This window comes from Equus caballus, chromosome 20 (genome assembly GCF_041296265.1).
Source record: "Equus caballus isolate H_3958 breed thoroughbred chromosome 20, TB-T2T, whole genome shotgun sequence".
NCBI classification, from domain to species: Eukaryota; Metazoa; Chordata; class Mammalia; order Perissodactyla; family Equidae; genus Equus; species Equus caballus.
In genome coordinates this window covers 20529318-20548517 of record NC_091703.1, presented here as the reverse complement: position 1 = coordinate 20548517, position 19200 = coordinate 20529318, and the positions used below count along the sequence as shown (strand labels likewise).

General features: G+C 38.8%; 1 protein-coding gene across 4 annotated transcripts in view; it reads right to left on the bottom strand.

The window, feature by feature from the left end:
- Positions 1-9810: 9810 nt before the first annotated feature.
- E2F3 (E2F transcription factor 3) overlaps positions 9811-19200 on the bottom strand; it is a 74309-nt gene continuing 64919 nt past the window's right edge. For all 4 annotated transcript variants that reach the window (XM_023624509.2, XM_023624507.2, XM_070244141.1 and 1 more), the window contains exons 5-7: positions 16072-16186; positions 14656-14791; positions 9811-13318 (exon numbers count right to left, since the gene is read on the bottom strand). In XM_023624509.2, the coding sequence (XP_023480277.1) occupies positions 13056-13318; positions 14656-14791; positions 16072-16186 (514 nt within the window). In that variant the 3' untranslated portion in view covers positions 9811-13055. The remainder of the gene's footprint in view (positions 13319-14655; positions 14792-16071; positions 16187-19200) is intronic.

Sequence of the window (19200 nt, the reverse complement as noted above, 5' to 3'; positions counted from 1 at the left end):
CTTGTCAATATTTGCTGTGTGGGTCTAGATTAAACAGATTATTTCCATGCTCAAATGAGACTCTCTGGTCACCTAGCAATGGGTTCAAGTTTTGGTCACAGAAGACTATTTCTGATGATTGCAGGTAAGAGTTGGATCAGGCAGCAAGGTGAAGAGTAAGGACATTCACACTCTGAGACCGGGACATAAAATACTCTGCCACACACACACAAAAATTACTTAAGAAGACATAGGTGCCTTTTCCACTTTGGATAGGCACTCAGTCCTGGCACAGCAAGATCTGCATCCCTAAATATCTGCTCCTGTGCTAACACTGTTCAAGCCCCAGAGAAATACGTTTCCTCATCTCATGTCCATGACCTTGAAGCAGAGAAAGATAACCCTGCCCAAATGCCTTGAAAGTTTGTGAGTTGTGCCCGACCGATTTCAGAAATGAGTATTGTTTCAACAGGGAGGATTTGAGAGGCAGAAACAGTGAAGAAAGAGAAAATACAAATTAATTACTGTGATAAAACCTTCCTCTCAAGATCAATGCAATAGTTTTTTGTGTAATGAAGGATTATTCTTGAAGAGGGCTGAGCATCCACTTTCTTCCTTGCCTTTGGGATCTGGAGTTTCTCTTGACTTAGCCCAACATTTGAAACAATTGTACATGATAACTGAATAAAATTTTGCAATGTTAAATAATTCATATTACTCTGAAATTTGTCTATATGTGTTGAGATAATAGACATGCAACGTGATGCTGATTCTTTTTATTGGCAACTAGATTGACAATGAAGACTAAATTTGTGACTAGTTTTTAGTGTATTTTACTTAAAAATTAACAACATTTAAATAAAACTTTTAAAAATTAAATTTAAATTTTGGCATTAAAAGTAATTTGATTCAAAAGTTCATTGTTCATTAACTTGTATTTGTAGTTTGTCATTTAATTTTAAATAATTTAGAAGAAAATATTGAAAACATAAAAAACATTTTCACATTTACTTTAACATGCATTTCGACAAAAAGAATTAAATTTTGTACATTTTAAATAGAATCACATTTTATTCCTAATCCCTTAGATAATTATTATCAATGGAACAAAAATTACGTGAAAATCTTGATTATAATAATATAGTTAGTGATTTCACTAAAATGAGCAAGAAAAATAAATGTTAAGGAATAAATATAATGATTTATGAATTACAGATTTTTTTTTTTGCACATCTAAACATGATTGCACCATCAACAGAATATCCAGACAGGTACAATACTAATTAAAATCAGACCTCATTAATATTTTGCAAAACCATGGCTTTGCATGCTTAAAAAATTTTGTTATGGGGGCCAGCCTGGTGGCATAGTGGTTAAGTTCGTGTGCTCTGCTTCTGTAGCCTGGGGTTTGCTGGTTCAAATCCCAAGCATAGACCTACAAACTTCTCATCAAACCATGCAGTAACAGTGTCTTGCATACAAAGTAGAGGAAGATTGGCACAGATGTTAGCTCAGGGTCAATCTTCCTCACCAAAAAAAAAAAGCTTGTTATGAAGGAGTATTTGTCAAGGTAGAAAGATAAGATATGTATATTTATGAATGTACAAAGAGAGAGCAAGAGACTGAGCTTACCTTGTGATTATGAAGGCAACTTACTCTGACCTGGGGCTCTGCACTTTATTTTCTGAAACACAAATCTCTTTTTACAGAGAAGTGCTCATAACTTATTTTGGAATTTTTCACCCTCTGTAGTCTTGGCCAAAGTCTAGAGTTACCTCTGGCTCATCCTTTGCAGAGGGTCCAGGCACCCAGCCTATGCAGGTCCACAAGTTGCCTGAGGGCTTGCTGTTGGATGGGGCCATTCCCTAGCACAGGCTGCCCTACCTGGCTGAGCTGGATTAAATTGGTGCTCTAGTGGGTGGGGCAGACCCTAGGCTAACAGGCAGGGAAAGAACTCCAATGGCATCTGCCAGTGTCTATGTCAGCATGCCTGTACTAGGTCACAATAATGGCTGCTGCCAAGGTCTCAGTCCTTGGAGAGGTCTCACCTCTCACCAAGATGCACCCAGAGCCTATCAGGTGAGTCTGTTTTCACCAAAGGACTGTTTACCTTTCTTTCTGGTGATTTTAGGTTGCTTTCTGAAACAGGAGAATTTGTGCATGGGCCCTTTACGAGCCAGCTTTTTCCCCCTTATGTCTGACAGCTTTTCTGGAGGTATTCCCCATTATTGTTAGTAACCAGTGACACCAGATATTATGAGACTCGTCTTGTTTGTTCTGAGTCCAAAGGATGCTTATAGCAATAATACTCCACCGCTCAGGTCTCCCACTCCTCCAGAGAAGGCTGCAAACCTTAGGATTACTCCCAGCTGGCCGTTAAGAGCTGCAGCTTGCAAAGGTGGCTTTTTTTCTCTCCAGAGAGAAATTTTTGCCTCTTCCACCTCAGTCAGGACTGTCCCTTGTTGTGGGGGTTCTTTTTATCCAGTTTTTAGTTCTCTCTCAAGGGTAATTATTCCCAGAGAAGTTGTAAGTTGGTTGTGTCCAACATTGTGTATCAGATAAAAAGAATTGATGTTGATAGGCCTTTAGTGTGAGGTTTTATGTTTATCTGGCTAGGAGTTAGGCTGTGTGTATAGTTTGCTGTAAATGTGGTGTCAGTGGCTAAAATTTTCTCTTTGTTTTTTTCTTTCCTGCTGTCTTTGAGTTTTCCTTGAGACTCCCTTTTTAAACAGAGTCTGAGGCTTGCAGGTCTTTCCATTGTAGTCCACTATTATTATACACAGTCCTATTGATGTGGTGGTGAGGTGTGGGAGAGGGAAAGCATTCCACAATCCTGTGATTAGATCTCAGTATTTTAATGCCTCTGAGATGTGACCTTCACAAAAGTCTCAGGGTTTTTTCCTGCCTCTTAGATGGGACAGGAATGCTAGAAGTGGCTGGAATTGGGCATTTCCTTTCCCCTACATCACTTAGGTTCAGTCAAAATCCACATTGGTTAGACTCTGGTAAAATAGTTTTCCTTGAGGGCAAGACTTTGTCAAGGAGAACAAAATGCTTTGGGCATATTTCAAAGTAGCTATTTTCGCCTCCCCCTGCCAGAAGCGCGAAGGAAATTTCTCAGATATTCATGCTGAGAACCTGGGGGGCTCCTGAAGGAAAAACTCATGAAAGTCCGAGGGTTCCTTCTAAGGCTGGGTCCTCAGGATACTTGACTCTCGAGCTAGTCCACACTCAGGCCCCAACAATTAGTCAATTACCTTTTAGGTTTTCATCCCAGTTGCTAGTTCCAGTGGCCATTTCCGCTCCAGCAGGTGAGCTATGATTTCCTATGTTCACCTGTCTCTCCAGTTTTCAGAGTAGTGGATTATCCAGGACCTCAATTCTCTGATGCATCTAAGGAGAGGTGTTGATTTTCACATTGTTCAGCTGTTTTTTTCTTGTGAGGACAGCAGTGTCAACTTCCATACTCTTTACATGCTGGGTCAGAAATCACCCAGCACCTCTTTTTGTACAACCATGAGCTAAAATCAATTTTTGCTTCTTAAAAATTGTTGAAAAAAATCAAAAGAGGAATGTTATTGCATGACTAGTGAAAATTACATGAATGTCAAATTTTAGAAGCCAGAATTAAGCTTTATGGGAACACAGCCATGGCTTGTTTATTTACATACTCCTTATGATTGCTTTTGTGCTACAGGGGCAATTTGAGTAGTTTTGACAGAGATCTTAAGGCCCACAATGCCTAAAATATTTATTATCTGGCTCTTTACAGAAAAGAAATTTCCAATCCATGTTCCCTATCTCTTAATATTTCTTTATATTTTCGATTTCCTTTTCTTTCTGTGCTACATTCTGGATAATTTTGTCAGATGTACTTTCCAGTTTATTATGATATCTTTAGCTGTTATCTAATCTGCTGATTTAGTCATCTTTTTTCTTCAACAATTATATTTTTAACTTCTAACATTTTATTTTATTCTTTTTGTCACTCGCTCATTTTTCTGATACCATCTTTTACTCCTTTAAGCACTTATACATATTCATTTTATATTCTGTATCTGATAATTCCACTATTTGAACCCTTTGAGGTCTAAATATGATGTTTGTTGCTTCTGCTCCTAATGCTGGTTGTTTCTGTATGTACTTGATGCTCTTTGATTGTGAGCTCATATTTGGTAGATCTAGTCTGTGGTCCTCTGTTAAAGGATGCCTTGTCTGGAGAGCATTTTGCTCTGCTGAAAGCCAGAGAGAGGAGTGCGATCTGGAGCACTAGAGCCTTCTTGCAATTTCTTTGGCTTAATCTAGGAGTCTTAAATTCAGTACTTCAATCTTTCCCTGTTGGCCCAAGACTTGTTTTCTTAACTCTAGCTACAATATTGGCAACAAAATTGACAGCTGTCCTTAGGTATATCTATCTTTCCCATCTGCATGCTCCTCAATCTTTCTTTTCAGCTCAGTTTTCTTTTTTATTATTCTGGCCCTTGGGAATTTCCTGTAATCTCAGCAACATGATAAAATTATTTTTTATGTGTGCAATCTAGATGTTTTGTAACAAGAAGATGTCCTGGCTACCTAGTCCTCCATATTGCTGGAGTAGCGGTCCTATCCAATTCTTTCTTCTGCACTTACAACTAATTTTGGCACCCACTTGCTGGTTTATCCACTTCCCAGGGCTAGGTAAGGGAATTATTTCTTTTCTACACTTTCTACCTTCTCCTTTCCTTTGTTATACATCCCTATACCTTTCCTTGTCTTTATCACCCACTTTATTCCGTTAATAGATACACAAACTCTGAGTAAATGGTGATGGTACCTTTTCTTTGACTAAAGGAACACCTGTTATCTGGTTTCTTGGCAAGGACAAAACTTAGCTTGGGGCTCTTTTTAAGCACCTTGGGTCTCATTCTGTCTCTTCCCATTTCTAAGGACACATGACCTCCATTTCCATCCTTAACCCATTTAAACATGCTCTCTTTGTTGACATGGTTTAATTTTTATTCACTGATGTCATTATTTCAGGTCTATTCTGTGGAATTGCAGTGTCCTTTCTTGTTCCTTGGCTCTCCATGGTATGGCTTAAAGCTAAATGCTTTTCTTCCTCTGTTTACATCATTGCCCACATATTTTTCTGTCATTTTTTAGATTGATTAGTTACTTCTGTAGCTGTTGTCATCAGTTACAAATGGCTTTAGATGAAGAGACGAAGAACATGAAAATACTTTGTAAACTGTAAAGCTAGGTAGAATGCTAAAGACTATTCAGGATGAGATACTCAGGATAATTTAGCCTGCAGCTAAGGCAAATGCCCCAACTTTGGTTATGCAGAAAAACAGTCTTAAAGGCTTTGGAAGCTGAAAGAGGTTTGTACAGGAAGAGAAGTCTGTGCCTTTCAAAGGGGAAGTGGAACATCCTATTTAGAAGCTGCTGCCAATTTGATTCTTCCTCTATTTAAATAGAGCAAATCCGTTTTTACCAAAGACAGAGGACAGAAGAATCACGGAGAAGTCCTCCAGATTTATACTTCCAATGGTTTCCATCTCTCTCAATTTGTTATTGTGCACATAGGCATAGAGGCACAGAGGATAATGATTGCATGCGCCCATGAAACGTGATGTGGAAGAGTAGAAGGAATTACAGTGCTAATGGACAATATGGACAGGGATCTTCAAGAAGCTTATGTTAATTCAAAATGATGAATTACCCATGACAGCCAGGCTATGGTTAAAGGGCTAAAACCGGGAAGAGGCGGGTTTCTGATGCACATGTCTGAGTAAGGGAACTAGGAGACCTTATGGATATAGAAGAAAGAGCATTAGACTAGGATTCTGGAGACTGTTTTCTTGAGCTAAAAAAAAATTGATCACTGAATTGTCACATGATGTAACCAGCTCCTTGTTGGATGTGTGGTTGCCTTCCAACTCAAATTCTGTGACTCTATCCTCATTACCAGTTGACAAAGCGTTGTCTGAGTTGAAAAACGAGGCCTTGATTAACATTTTTGGTTTGTTTGTTTACCCTAATTCCCTGGGTTTTAATTCCCACGTTTTTGTGTTCCTGACTCGTGTGCAGTCAGCCACTAAAATTAATGCAGGAAAGAGAAAATACATACATCCTCTATTTCCCCTAGGAAATAACTCTACCTGTTCTGTTATATGGTAAATACCCAAGTCCTAAAACATCCCAACAGAAACAACGCTGGAGTTTCCAGCGTTGTTCCTGGGACACATCCCTGACAACAGGGGATTTCATCCATTTTGTTTCCCACAGCACTTCCCAGACGCTCTTGCATAAGGAATTCCAGAACTTTTTGATAGTACTCGTCACATACACAAAAAGCCTAAGAGTAGTTTCTAGTGTTATAAACATTTCAGAATATTTTTAATAAATGATTCTGTTTGCCTTTCAGTCTGCAAGTCTCAGATTTAAGGGCACAATGAAAAACTTGTTCTTTGCATTCTATGGATCACCGCAACTTCCTGCTATGAATATTGCTTCTTTTAACTTCTGATTGACTCCTGGCTGATTAATTCTAAGCAGCCAGTGCAGGAATTCTCAGTAATATCCCAAAGCATGACCTACCACGTAATCGTGTCATTTTCCTTCATGATATCAGGGTTGTAGTCTAGATCCAGATTCAGGCTCCCCGGCTCCCTAGATCCTAGAAAATGAACCTGTTGGTTTATTCACGTTTGAATTGTGCCTACCCGGGCAATCTTCTGCAAGCACTCCTGCATCCAGAGGCACAGGTCCCTAAACCACCCCAGATCAGAATGTCTCCTGCTCTCTACAGCTCTCCAGTAGCAAGGCTACACCATCCCTTCATTTCCATTTCTGCCTCTTACCATCTGTCCTTCCAAGTCTTCCAAGGATGGCTTCAGAAAGAAAAGTCAGGTTTTCAAGATCTGGCCCTCAGTATTTACTTCTCTTAGCTAAAGCTTGTTTCTCCCCTGACTAGACTGCAAGCTTCCTCTTGCTGACAGGAATATGCCTTTTTCTGTTTGGATTGCAGCATCCAGAACAGTGCCTGGCACATAGTAATCACTTTAGGCTTATTCAGAGTGACTGAATGAGTAAATGAACAACTATTTCTCTTAATGGGCATTGAATGGGTGAACACAATTAACTTTTCTATAATGGTTTCATTTTCTATCTCTTAACATGGCTGAGACTGATTTCTAAATTCTCCGCAGGGAAGAATGAGCCTATTTCTAAGACAACACTCAGGTAAGTTTCTGAATTATAAAACATCTATGCACCCTAGTCATATATTCACCTTTTTAAAAGATGCAGCCCTATGTGATTGATTCAAATTTATCTTGTCTACATTTTTCAACTGCTTTTGTATACAGGTAAGTCTTGTTTTATTTGCTAGCGTCCACCATCCCCCACCTTCAGTAGTCGACCTGGAAGAAGGAATACATCTTTGTGTCATTTTGTTCAGCTTTGATCACTGGCTTGACTATAGAATACCTGCTGAGCAAACGTGCAGATCCCTAGATAGGAGAGCAGCTATGTTGGATGACAGTAATCAGATGCCCAAACTCTGGGTAAACAGGACTCTAGGCAGAACTAACGAGGAAATGCAAAAATGTGGAAAAAAAAAAAAAGTCCAGTACAAGGTACAAAATGAAGCAGATGAGAGCACGGTGAAAGAGCCTTTGAGCTCATTATCTCACTGTGTTGCCTTTGGACTCTTTTTTTTTTTAACCGTTCTTAAACCTCAGACTCCTCAACTGTGAAACAGGAAAAATTTGTTCAAATATGTATTAGTTTATTATGTGCCAGGCACTATTCTAGGAACTGGGGACAAAACAGTGAACAATACAAAGTACTTCTTCTCACTGAGCTTACATTCTAGAAGGGCAGTGAGACAGCATATATATTAGCTAGTGATGTACGCTTTGAAAAAAACATAGGGCACTCATGTAAAAAACTTAAAATAGTACCTGGCATTCCAATAGGCAAAAGGTGGAAACAAACCAAATGTCTACCAACCGATGAATGGAGAAACAGAAGGTGGTATATCTACACAATGGAATATTATTCAGGCATAAAAAAGAGTGAAGTATTAATATATGCCACAATGTGGATGTACCTTGAGGACATTATGCTAAGTGAAAAAAGGCAGACACAAAATGTCCTATATTGTATGATTCCGTTTATAGGAGATATCCAGAATAGCCAAATCCATAGGGACAGAAAGGAGGTTAGTGGTTGCCAGGGGCTAGGAGTAGTGGGGGATAGGGAATAACTGCTTAATGGGTATGGGATTTCTTTTTGGGATGATGAAAATGTTCTGGAACTAGGTGGTGCTGACCTTTGCACAACACTGTGAATGTATTGAATGCCACTAATGATAAATTTTATGTTACGTGTACTTTAACACATTAAAAAAAAATAGTACCTGGCATAATATAAGTATTCAAGAAAACTTACACAGTCATGTGTCACTAATGTTGGGGACAGATTCCGAGAAATAGGTCGTTAGGTGAATTCATCATCGTGTGGACATCCTAGAGTGTACTCATAGAAACCTAGATGGTATAGCCTAAGACACACCTAGGCTATATGGTACTAATCCTATGGGATCACCGTCATATATGCATTATGCTGTTGACTGAAATGTCATTATGCAGTGCATGACTGTTTATTGTGTTTTATAACAAAACAAACAAAAATATCTCAAGAAATTTCTAGGTGAATAATTAAATAAATTTTTAACCACTGGGATGCTATGCAGGCTTTGAAGAGAGTGAGCATGGCCTATGAGTACATAGTACATGCATGGAAAGATGTCCAAGATGCACTTAGTGAAAAAAAAGCCAAAGATCAGCACATACTAGGCATGATTTCTGTTAAAATACATATGCATACGCATACACGTTTATACGTGCCTAGAAAACAACGGGACTGGAAGGACAGATAAGAAAAGTGACAACAGTGGTTACCTCTCTGGAGTGAAGAGCCTGGGGGGCCAGGGAATGTTTCTTTTTTGTGCTTTTTACTCTTGTGTGTTGGTTGTGTGTGTGTGTACAACATACATTTTGAAGTTTTTAGATCATGAACTCAGAGTTAAGAGTGTGACACTGCAGTCAAAAAAATTCTAATCTGCTCATAGGTGGCATTATAAGAAATACAGAATCTAGAACAAGGGAGGTAGTGACCAATTTTGAGAGATAAAATTTATTGGCTTCATACTCTTTATGAGGATAAAACTTAGCTTGTCACTTTCTCAGTGTAACAGTCTTTCTTCAACCCCCGTGAGGGGTTTCTGCAGGTTGTCAGAGATGCGGTAAGTTCTTTTGCTTCCCAGAGTGGTGAGCACACCACAGGCACTCAACGAACATTTGCTCAATGTTCCTCAAGTCCCAAATAAATGGTAAGGCATAGGATATTTGGAGCTTTTGTTCAACTTCCCCCTTAGCTCGTTAAAGCATGTCTTTATTTTTATCCACTTATTTAAGTCGCTTTCTTTTTTATTGAGGTAACATCGTTTTATAACATATAAATTTCAGTTGTACATCATTATATTTCTCTTTCCGTGGACTATATTATGTTCACCACCCAAAGACTAATTACGATCCGTCACGGTACACATGTGCCCTGTCACCCCTTTTGCCCTCCTCCCTTCCCCTTTCCCCTCGGTAACCCCAATCTAATCTCTGTCTCTGTGTGTTTGTTTGTTGTTGTTTCTATCTCCCACTTATGAGTGAGATCATATGGTATTTGATTTTCTCTGTCTGACTTATTTTGCTTAGCATAAGCAGTGTCTTTAAAAATGAAATTAATATAGGAGCATAAGACAATAGTAAGAAAACCCATCCACAAGTCTGAACTCTTAAAAAAAATGATTTTATTGATCCTTTACCATACAAAATTTATTCAAATTACACCCATTTGAAGTGGTAAGATCACAGCTAGGGAACAGGTTACCCTGTAACAAATCTATTTACAAAATCCATCATAAAAGCTTTTTTTTTTTTACATTATATTACATATTTTCTTTTTTTTGAACTAGCATACAACACAAAGCTAAACTGATTAGTAGTTTGCCTACTCCCAATTTCGGGAGAAATACTTCCTTTTGACAAAATCACGTACCCCATAGGAAAAGAAATTCCCACAATCTGATAATTGCCACCTGACTCACTCTGCAAGACATCTTCCTTCAAATCCTTCCTCTCATACACACGAGTTGTCATGCACACACTGAGTTCTTAACTTTCTTTTTCCTGAAAGCTAAAGCTTTAAATACTGCAATTTTATTTACAGATCTACACTTAACAACAAAAATGAAAACAAGAACCACAACAGAAAACAAAAACAAAATAACACTCTTAAAAAATTACAAACCAGCTAGAAAATATTCTGGCAGTGTTTACAAATTAATTGCTATCTTTGTACAAAATTGCTAGATAATGAAAACGTGAGTAGACTACATATCAACTTAAATAAAAAGATCGCTATGCACAAATCTGTACATATAAACACACACCTAACACTGTTTGACAGCTCATGTGTTGCCCTTTATACATTTTATTTTCTAAGGCTCACGCAGTCATAATTCGCACACTTGTAACTTTTAGCCATTTCATGTGTGAGCTTTAATAGCAGCAACTCAATGGTACCAGGAAACCTGCATACTTAGTACTTAAAGTAACACAAATACTGTAGTACTAACCCACTTTGTGTGCCAGATACTATGTCAAAAAGAAAATGACTAATGCAAACAGAATACAGTATGGACATCTAATTAATGTACGCCAGTTAAGCCCATTAACTGGAAAAAATGTTATGCATGAAGGAACTTTTAAGACTTATTAGTATTCCTTTCATTTTTAAAACAATAAATACGGCATTACATTACGTAAAGGTTTAACGAGAAATTCAACAAAACACACAACAACCTAGCCAGGTGAGCTCAGTCTTGAGACTTTGGAAAAAATCAGCTTTGTGCAGCTGGCAGAGAATTACACAAAGCTGGAAGCAGAGGCAGCTAACCAGATGAGATAAATATGGGAAATGGGGAAAAGCTTGGCAAAAATGGTTTCCCATACAGGAAAAAACCCCACAGTGCATTTCCAGTAGGCACTTGACACAAAGCTCCCCATCCCTCCCCCGCCCCAATGCTTCATCTTGGACCACACGGATATTTTGTACCAAGTCCAGTGTGTGTGAGGGGAGGAGGCTGGGGTTGGAGGCCGAAGAAGAAAAAGGAGGATAATCTGCACCTTTGTTTTTCTTCCCAAACATACACCCATGCATACCTACATAAAGAGTTTAAAGTGCTGGTGTCATTTGTTTTGACCCCACCACCACTTTGCATATTGTGGAAATCTACCTAGAGTAAACTGGCTGGGGCTTCTGTGGTTTTTCGTTTTCTTTTGTATTTTTCCTAAGGGATATTTTCAATTCAATTAAACACACGAATCGAGTGCCTACTATGTGCCCACCACTGTGTCAGGCACGTAGCATTTCAATTTAACTGTTCGTTTTGAGGTTTGTTTTTTTCTATGACTCCCTCATTCCCGCAGTCTTTAGCATCCAAGGAATGGATTTGAGGTACTATGCCACATTCCCAGCGGGAGATGACCCTCTCCCCTGGCCAATGGGAAGGCCATTCTTGGACATAACTGGTAGGATTTGCAGCTGACACGAAGCCTCTAACTTGGGACACCCTTCCTGAAGAGTAAAACAGGAGATGCCTGGCATTCTATCGCTTCACTGTCTGAATCTCAACTACCCTTGGTCCAAATTACTCGTTCACAGAGCAAGGGGAACGGTTCTGCTATGGCAGCCCCCAACACAGTGGGAGCTCCCGTTCTCACCAGCTTAAGTGAATGCCACTCACACAACAACGGGGATGTCTTTCTCTCTAGAGGCCTCTCCATCTGACCCCATCCTGAGAAGTGGTCTCCCTGAGTGCAGTGTAAGAGAGCCCTTTCCCCGGTCACGGGGGCCGGAAGCCCAAGGACGGAGGGATCCACGCCTGCTGCTCCTTGGGACTGCTATGTCATCTGACCTGGTTCTATTTCAAATGGGCCACCCATGTCAGCGAGCTTCAGAATCGACTCGCTCCAAGCTCCCCCTGCCAGGAAAGGAAGCAAGATGGGGCAATGCTTCTTGCAGAGGCTGTTCACCTTAGATCACACACGTTTAGATGGTCTGATCAGTAGAGGTTCTCTACCTCTGCTTAAATAATTTGAACTAGCAAAAATGGCTTCAAAGTAAACAATTAAATTGAAATGGTGATGGGTGCCACAGGAATGCTTCGATGGCGGCTAAAAAAATGAAAAGTCTGAAACAATCCACAAATCCTAAGTAGGCATTTGCTACAAATCAACTTTAAACTTACAAATACGTTGGGGACGGGGAGTGGAAGTGGTTTATGGAGACAGGAAAATCCACAACAGCTTAGAGTGGCAGATCTCTATTTATCTGCAACAAATATTTCAAAACAGGTTCTTCATCCGAAAGGCTGTGGAGGTCCTCATGACCCCCTAGTGGGACACACGGTCCATAGCTTAAACTGAATTATGACAGTAATTTAAATATTCCTAAGAAGAGCTGAAGAAATCCATTTCATACTTTCGCATGACTTCAAGTTTACAGTTCCTGCAGTTCCATTCCATATTAGCAGACCCCAAAGACATGCATTCTGCGGAGAAGGCACGGCTTGAAATGCTATTAAGGAAGATTGCTGTTTTCGAGTGGGCCAGGTGGCCAGACCCCATTCTACAGCCCATCCGTCAGGCACAGCAAGCCAATCCAGGAGGGAGGGAGGAAAAGGACGGGTGAGAGACACCTGATTGCACATTTTCTCACTTGCTGACTCATCCAGGAGATTTTGGAGCCTGGGGCAAAGCAGGGCTTTCCCAAGGGAGCCCACAACTGTGCGTTTAGACAATTTTTTTTTTTTAATTCATTAAAATGTCAGCTTTGTTCTGAAGTTTGTAGTTTACTTCATGATACTATCTTGGAGGAAGAAGGTAGGAAGGGACAACACTGCATGACAGATGTTCTGGTTCCATAATAAAAAAATATTGGTTTATAAGGGGAGTTCACACAAAGCATAATCAACTACACATAAAGTCTTCCACCAGTGGGAGCTTTTCCAAATCATAAGCATCAAAGAGATCGCTGATGCCTTCTTCTTCCCCAAGGCTGAGCAGATAGTCTTCTTGGAGCAGGGGAGGCAGTAAGTTCACAAATGGTCCTTCTAGGTTGGAAGGAATTTGGTCCTCAGTCTGCTGTAAAAGGTTGGCTGGGGAGGCCAGAGGAGAAAGGTTTGCCATAGAAATCGAGCAATCACTATGTCCTGAGTTGGTTGAAGCCAAGTCTGAAGGGAGAAAATTGGTGGAAACAAAAACATAAATTGGGAAAAAATCAAATTAGTTATTCTGGAAGAATGGACATGTTGCTGTTATAAATTTGCCTACGTTCCACTAACGACAGTAAGATGACATTATGATATAGATCACCTCTTATGCTAAAGGGCACTAAAGAGTGACTGGTCCACTTTTCTTTGTTCTAGTCTACTTACTCTTTTCTTTCTTTTTTTTTTTTAACATGAGGAAGATTAGCCCTGAGCTACCATCCATGCCAATCTTCCTCTATTTTATATGTGGGTCGCTGCCACAGCATGGCTGATGAGTGGTGTGGGTCTGCTCCGGGGATCTGAACCTGTGAACCCAGGCTACCGAACTTAACCACTACACCACAGGCTGGCCCTACTCATCTTTTAAAATACCTACTGTTAGCAAACAAGAATACAAATTGCTTCAAAGATTAGAGGCTACAAGTTCAAAAACTTCTCTCTGATATCGATTAGTCATCGTTTAAAGAAAAACAAAGCAAAACAAAACATACACACTGAAAAGCTGGTTCCCTAGTAGAAAAGCACTAATTTTAGTCTCTTCTGAATGACCTTGTTAAAGACACCTCTAAAAATACAAATAATAAGACACACCCACTTCGAATTTCTATGGTGAAAAAAAAATGGGCTTTAGTTTTATCATTTGAGGTGCTGTATGCTTTTGCTTGGTGCTAAATAAGACCTATTCACTGAAATCACTTCTATTCTTGCTGCTATACTGGGAAACAGTAGGGGAAAAAAATTAAATACATACCCCCAATCTGCAACTAAAAAAAAACAAAAAAAAGGCCTGCAAAGAGCTTCCTCTGCTATAGGGACAGTGGCGGGAGGAGATTTATTTTCCTGGGGTTTTCTTCCCCTATCTTCACACGTTGAGGGGAAGAATTAAGATAAAACTTTTGTGACAAGAGCCTTTTCTCTCCAGACTTTTTTCATTTTCCTCTCTAATGATTTCTGCAGCATCATTCAAAGCTGTGTGGTCAAGTGCAGCTAATGATTCAACCAGACAGCTCACAGCTTCGCTCCTCACCTCAACCGGTTTTCCAAAACACTGTAAGGAAATCGTTTCTGCCAATAGCAAAGGCCGGAAGGGACTCCATTAGTGGGCGGAGGAGTCATTTGCCCAAGATCATTATTTTGTTCCGTAAACTAGTCAGAATGCCTTTTTAAAAAATGTTACCTTAATAACAATAATAACAGAAGCTTTTGTTTCTCGCCTAGACTTGCGGTTCCGATACAAGGTCCTTCTAGTCATCTTCATTTTTAACATAGTTTCCAAGTGACAAAAGTGGAATTTTTACCTTTGGAAGAGGGTTTAGGGATATTCCCATTGTGGTCTTGGTTGTTTGTTTTCATTGGACTGTGTGTTTCAGTCTCTTCTGGACACAAATAAACCTCAATGGGTCCTTGGGTACTTGCCAAATGTATTTGTAGGCTCTGCGAACAGAACAAGTGAGAGAAGTTCAGACTGAAAGTTCCTTTAGGAACGGAAGCTACAGTAGTCTCCAGCTAAAAATGGAAAGGAAGGATAATTTTCATTGTTCATTTTGCTTCTTCACTGGTAGGCCACCTCTATCAATGACTGTCATCCTCTAGAGCAGGAGGTCAGCAAACTACAGCCTAAGGGTCAAATCCAGTCCAAACTGGCTTTGTAAATAAAGTGTTATTGGCACCGAGTGACACCCATTCCCACTGCTAATGAATTGCCTCTGGTTATTTATTTTTTTTATGCTATAAGGGCAGAGTTGTATAGGCGAGTAGTCCTAACAGACCATATGGCTCACAAAGCCAAAAATATTTACTGTCTAGGCCCTTTAAAGAAAAAGTTTGCTGACCCCTGCCCTGGAAAAGGTGAATTGTGTTCTTTAAATATATTCCTTTTATGCAAACTATTAAAAAGTCCATGAAGTGTTCCTAATACAGTATTTCCATGTTATTATTCGTTTATGGTAGGGCTTTTTTTATGTCTAACTTTATTAACCATTGGATGAACAGTATTCTTAAGTGCTAGGAACTGAGTTTAATGAGAGAATGCAGCACACTAATATTTAAAATTCCTCTCATCTAGGTCATAGAGTTATTATGATCATTTAAGGTGAGAACTCTATCCCAGATGGGAGACTGCAAATTTCACTCTTATTTTATTTTCTACGCATTTTCTTTTTACTACGTTTCTTCACTGTATAGTCTAGGCCTATGTTGCCAAAGTGTATCTGAAACCAATCACGAAAATATGCTCTCCATTTTCTTACAATATTCTAGTCTATCAATTAACCCAAAGTCTCATTTGATTTCTTAAAAATAAACATATTATAAATAATACATTCTTAAAATGTGCTAAGATAGATTACAGAGATTAAAATATTTATATCTCTGTTCATGGGGGAAGACCAAAGCCACAGTAATCAACATAAAATTCCCCAGTGGTTCAAACCAACCAGAACAACCAGATAACAAATTATGAAAAAGAGTCCAAGAGGGACAGGGTACCATATACCACTTTGAGTTGAATGCCCAGCTATGTTAAAATTAGACTTTTTGGACATCCAATGCATATCGTACTCTTGAAATGTTTTTAGTTAGCGTTAAGTAAAATAGATGGAAAAGAACAATCAAGGTTTTAGGAGGATACAGACTTTAACCATGAGTTAATGATTCTTTAACCTCAGACATTCCAAAAAGATTTCTGCAGGTGAACAAAGATGTTATCTCCTTACCTCTATTGGGTCAGGCACTTCAAGTCTTGTTTCTGGAGGGGCTTTCACAACTATAACAGTTTGGTCTTTAAGGCCACTAATTTTTCGAATATCTTGATATGTAACATAAGCTAACGTAACGAGTGTTAAGGAAACCTTCCAACTGATTGCCTCAGATGTAACCACTATGAAGATGACAAAATAGAAGCACAGAAAAATTTTACAGTACTGTGTGACTTATAAGAATAAATCTCTCTCTTCTTCTAGATCTCTAAATATTTGGGATGTTCCATGAATCTTCCCTCTGGTTGATGTCCTAAGCAACAAGAGACATGTACAGCTCTTTCTTGCCCATTTCTAAAAAGTCCATGGCTATTTAAAATATTAAAATAAACATAGAAACAGAATAGTTAAAATAAACCATTAAAGAAAACCAAAACCCAATTTGGTCAGGGATTTTCAAACCAGGTTTCTCAGGAGCACAAGTATTCTATGAACTCCAGTGAAGCGTTCTATCACTCAAATTGAATGATGGCAGATCCCAATTTACAGAAAAAAATTAAAGCTCTGTTAATCATAATTTCTTGGAAACTCCAGTAACATGCTACTTGACTATTAGCAAGTGTCAGCAACTACCCAAATGAATGAATGAGCAGCAAATAGATATTATTAGTGAAAGAACTCAGAATACTTCTCAGGCAGACAGCTTGTTTTCTTAAGTGTGCTTGGGCTGGTTGTGATTATCTATTGCCTACTGATAAGAGTGTCATTATTTCTGTTAGAAAAGTTATCCTATGTATGACATTATTAACTATCAATATTTCAGTGTTCACAAAGAGGAAAGCACCTTCCAGATGCTCTGCAACCTGAATGAATTTGAGAAATGCTCATTTAGGAAAAGAGAGTAAAAGAATATTTCAGTACTCTTGGCAGTTATTTCTGAGCACTGAAGTATTCTTTTAAATGCGCTGGCAGCCCAACCTAAGAGGATATCATGAAAGAATATGGTACTTATTAAGTTATATTATATCTACTGTTATATGTATATATACATATATAAATGTTAACATAAATGTATATATGTTATATATACACACACTCTTATATGTAACAGTATTCATACAAGCTTGCCTAAAAGAGAATAGATCACATAGCTTTTTTATATAAGGGACATGGAGTAACGTAACTAATGTAAAATGTCTTTAGCCAGTTGCTTTTTTTATATCAACCCACAAAAAATGCCTAGGATAAAATGGCAAATCACAACTCAATGAAGGCATTTCTGCATAGCAGAGTCTGTGATTTAACGTATTTACCACAGCTTAGAGAGGCTAGAGGAAATGATGTCCCTTAGAATAGTAGCTTTTTATTAGAAATTGAAGGAAGCTATGAACCTACTCTTTGGGAAAAAGCACATTCACCCAAAATCTGCACATACATTTAGGGGCATCTATCAGATTATCTTCTTTATTCTTTAAGTCTCAATAGTTCAGACAATAGCTAATTCAGTGTTGAGCTTGACAGAACAGCTCATGCAGGATTCTGGGTTTCAAGTCACCATTTATGTCATCAAGGAAGCCAACTGGTGCCTTTATAGAAGATTTGACAATTCTGAATTTTTACTGAGAACACTGGGGAAACTGATAACCAGGTACTTACCCCACAGCCTGCTGTCAAAAAGCTACGTGGCAAGAACTTATTAAAATAAAACTCATCTACAATTACTCAACATGCTGCAGGAAGGAAAATTTCAACACATTTGTGAACAAGCTGTACCAAATTCGCAACTGAATGGTGAATTGAAATAAACTGTGCAAACACATTCTTTAATCTTACAAACTCAAAAGTGCTTCCATTGTGGCTCCCCCTTGAACTTGCTTCTTGGGTTAGCAGCCCCCTGCAAGGAAGCTTTCTTTTCTGCAACAAAGGCCTCAGAGAAAGCTAATGTAGGTGACAATGCTGTAAGCTACACGTTCTGGAAAGCTGCCGGTCTTGTGTAACGACCACATTTCCTCCTCGATGGGGCTCCCAACTAAACAATGAATGAAACAGCCTGACCAGAGCTATTCTTGTTTCTTCCCTGTAAACCCACTCTGGCCATCAATGGGGGCTCAAATCATCACACCTCTTCTCCACCTCACTAATCATCAGCTGACAAGGTTAATCCTTTGGTCAACAGGAAATGAACAATCGTAGTTTCAAAACCTGCCTGATTCGAAAATAAATGTCCCCAAAACCTCCAAAGGAAAGCCCAGAGATGAGACACTAGAAGAAACTGGGCAGGACACATTTTATTTTCTGCTTTACAAAGGTAAATGTGGAATAATCAGAAGATTGGAACTAAAATTAGAGATAGAATGACTTAAAATATGGGTTTTGTCTTCTCCTAATAATTGAAAATATTGAAAAGTCTTCTTGTCAACATGTCTCCGCTTTTGTCTGAAGTGAGATGATGAACAGTAAGTTTTCCTGAGATGGTCAACAGACTGTCAGCCTGCTTAGAACAAGAATTGGCTGTTTATATTTTTATTTCTAAGGACTAATGTTTGTAGATGAATGGATAAATTAAGATTTCTTAGGCAGTAGGGTGCTTCTGAAATCAGTTTTTGTTGTTATGAATCAGCATAACGCACTTTGAAAGTTATAGAATTATTCTTCTATGCTCTTTCAATTCCTTCAACTATAGCTCTGACAGATTCAACAAATTCCAATTGCTCCAATATCTGATGAAAAGAAAACAGAATGTGAGAACCCCAATAGTGACAGCTAACACCCACCAAAAATCTGGGAAGCCAAAGATGAATCTGCTGAATGTTGTCATTAATATTAATACTGACACATTACGTATCTTATAATAGTGTTGCCTTACGCTGGAGTGTATCCATATGTCCCAATTGCACATGAATAAATGCTTTAACAAACAGTTCCCACCTGGCTATGAAAGTAGATATGATAGGACCCAGTACGTGACTATCTTTCCATAAATACTGACTTCTAAGAAAAAGATAAGTGGTTTAGACACACACACACACACACACATACTTGCATGAAACCAGAGTAAAATTCTCCCTTGTGCCTAAAAGTCAGATTGTTAACACTGGAAATAGTCTAGAAGGCACTAACCCCCAGTGAACAGGTGGCACAAAGGAT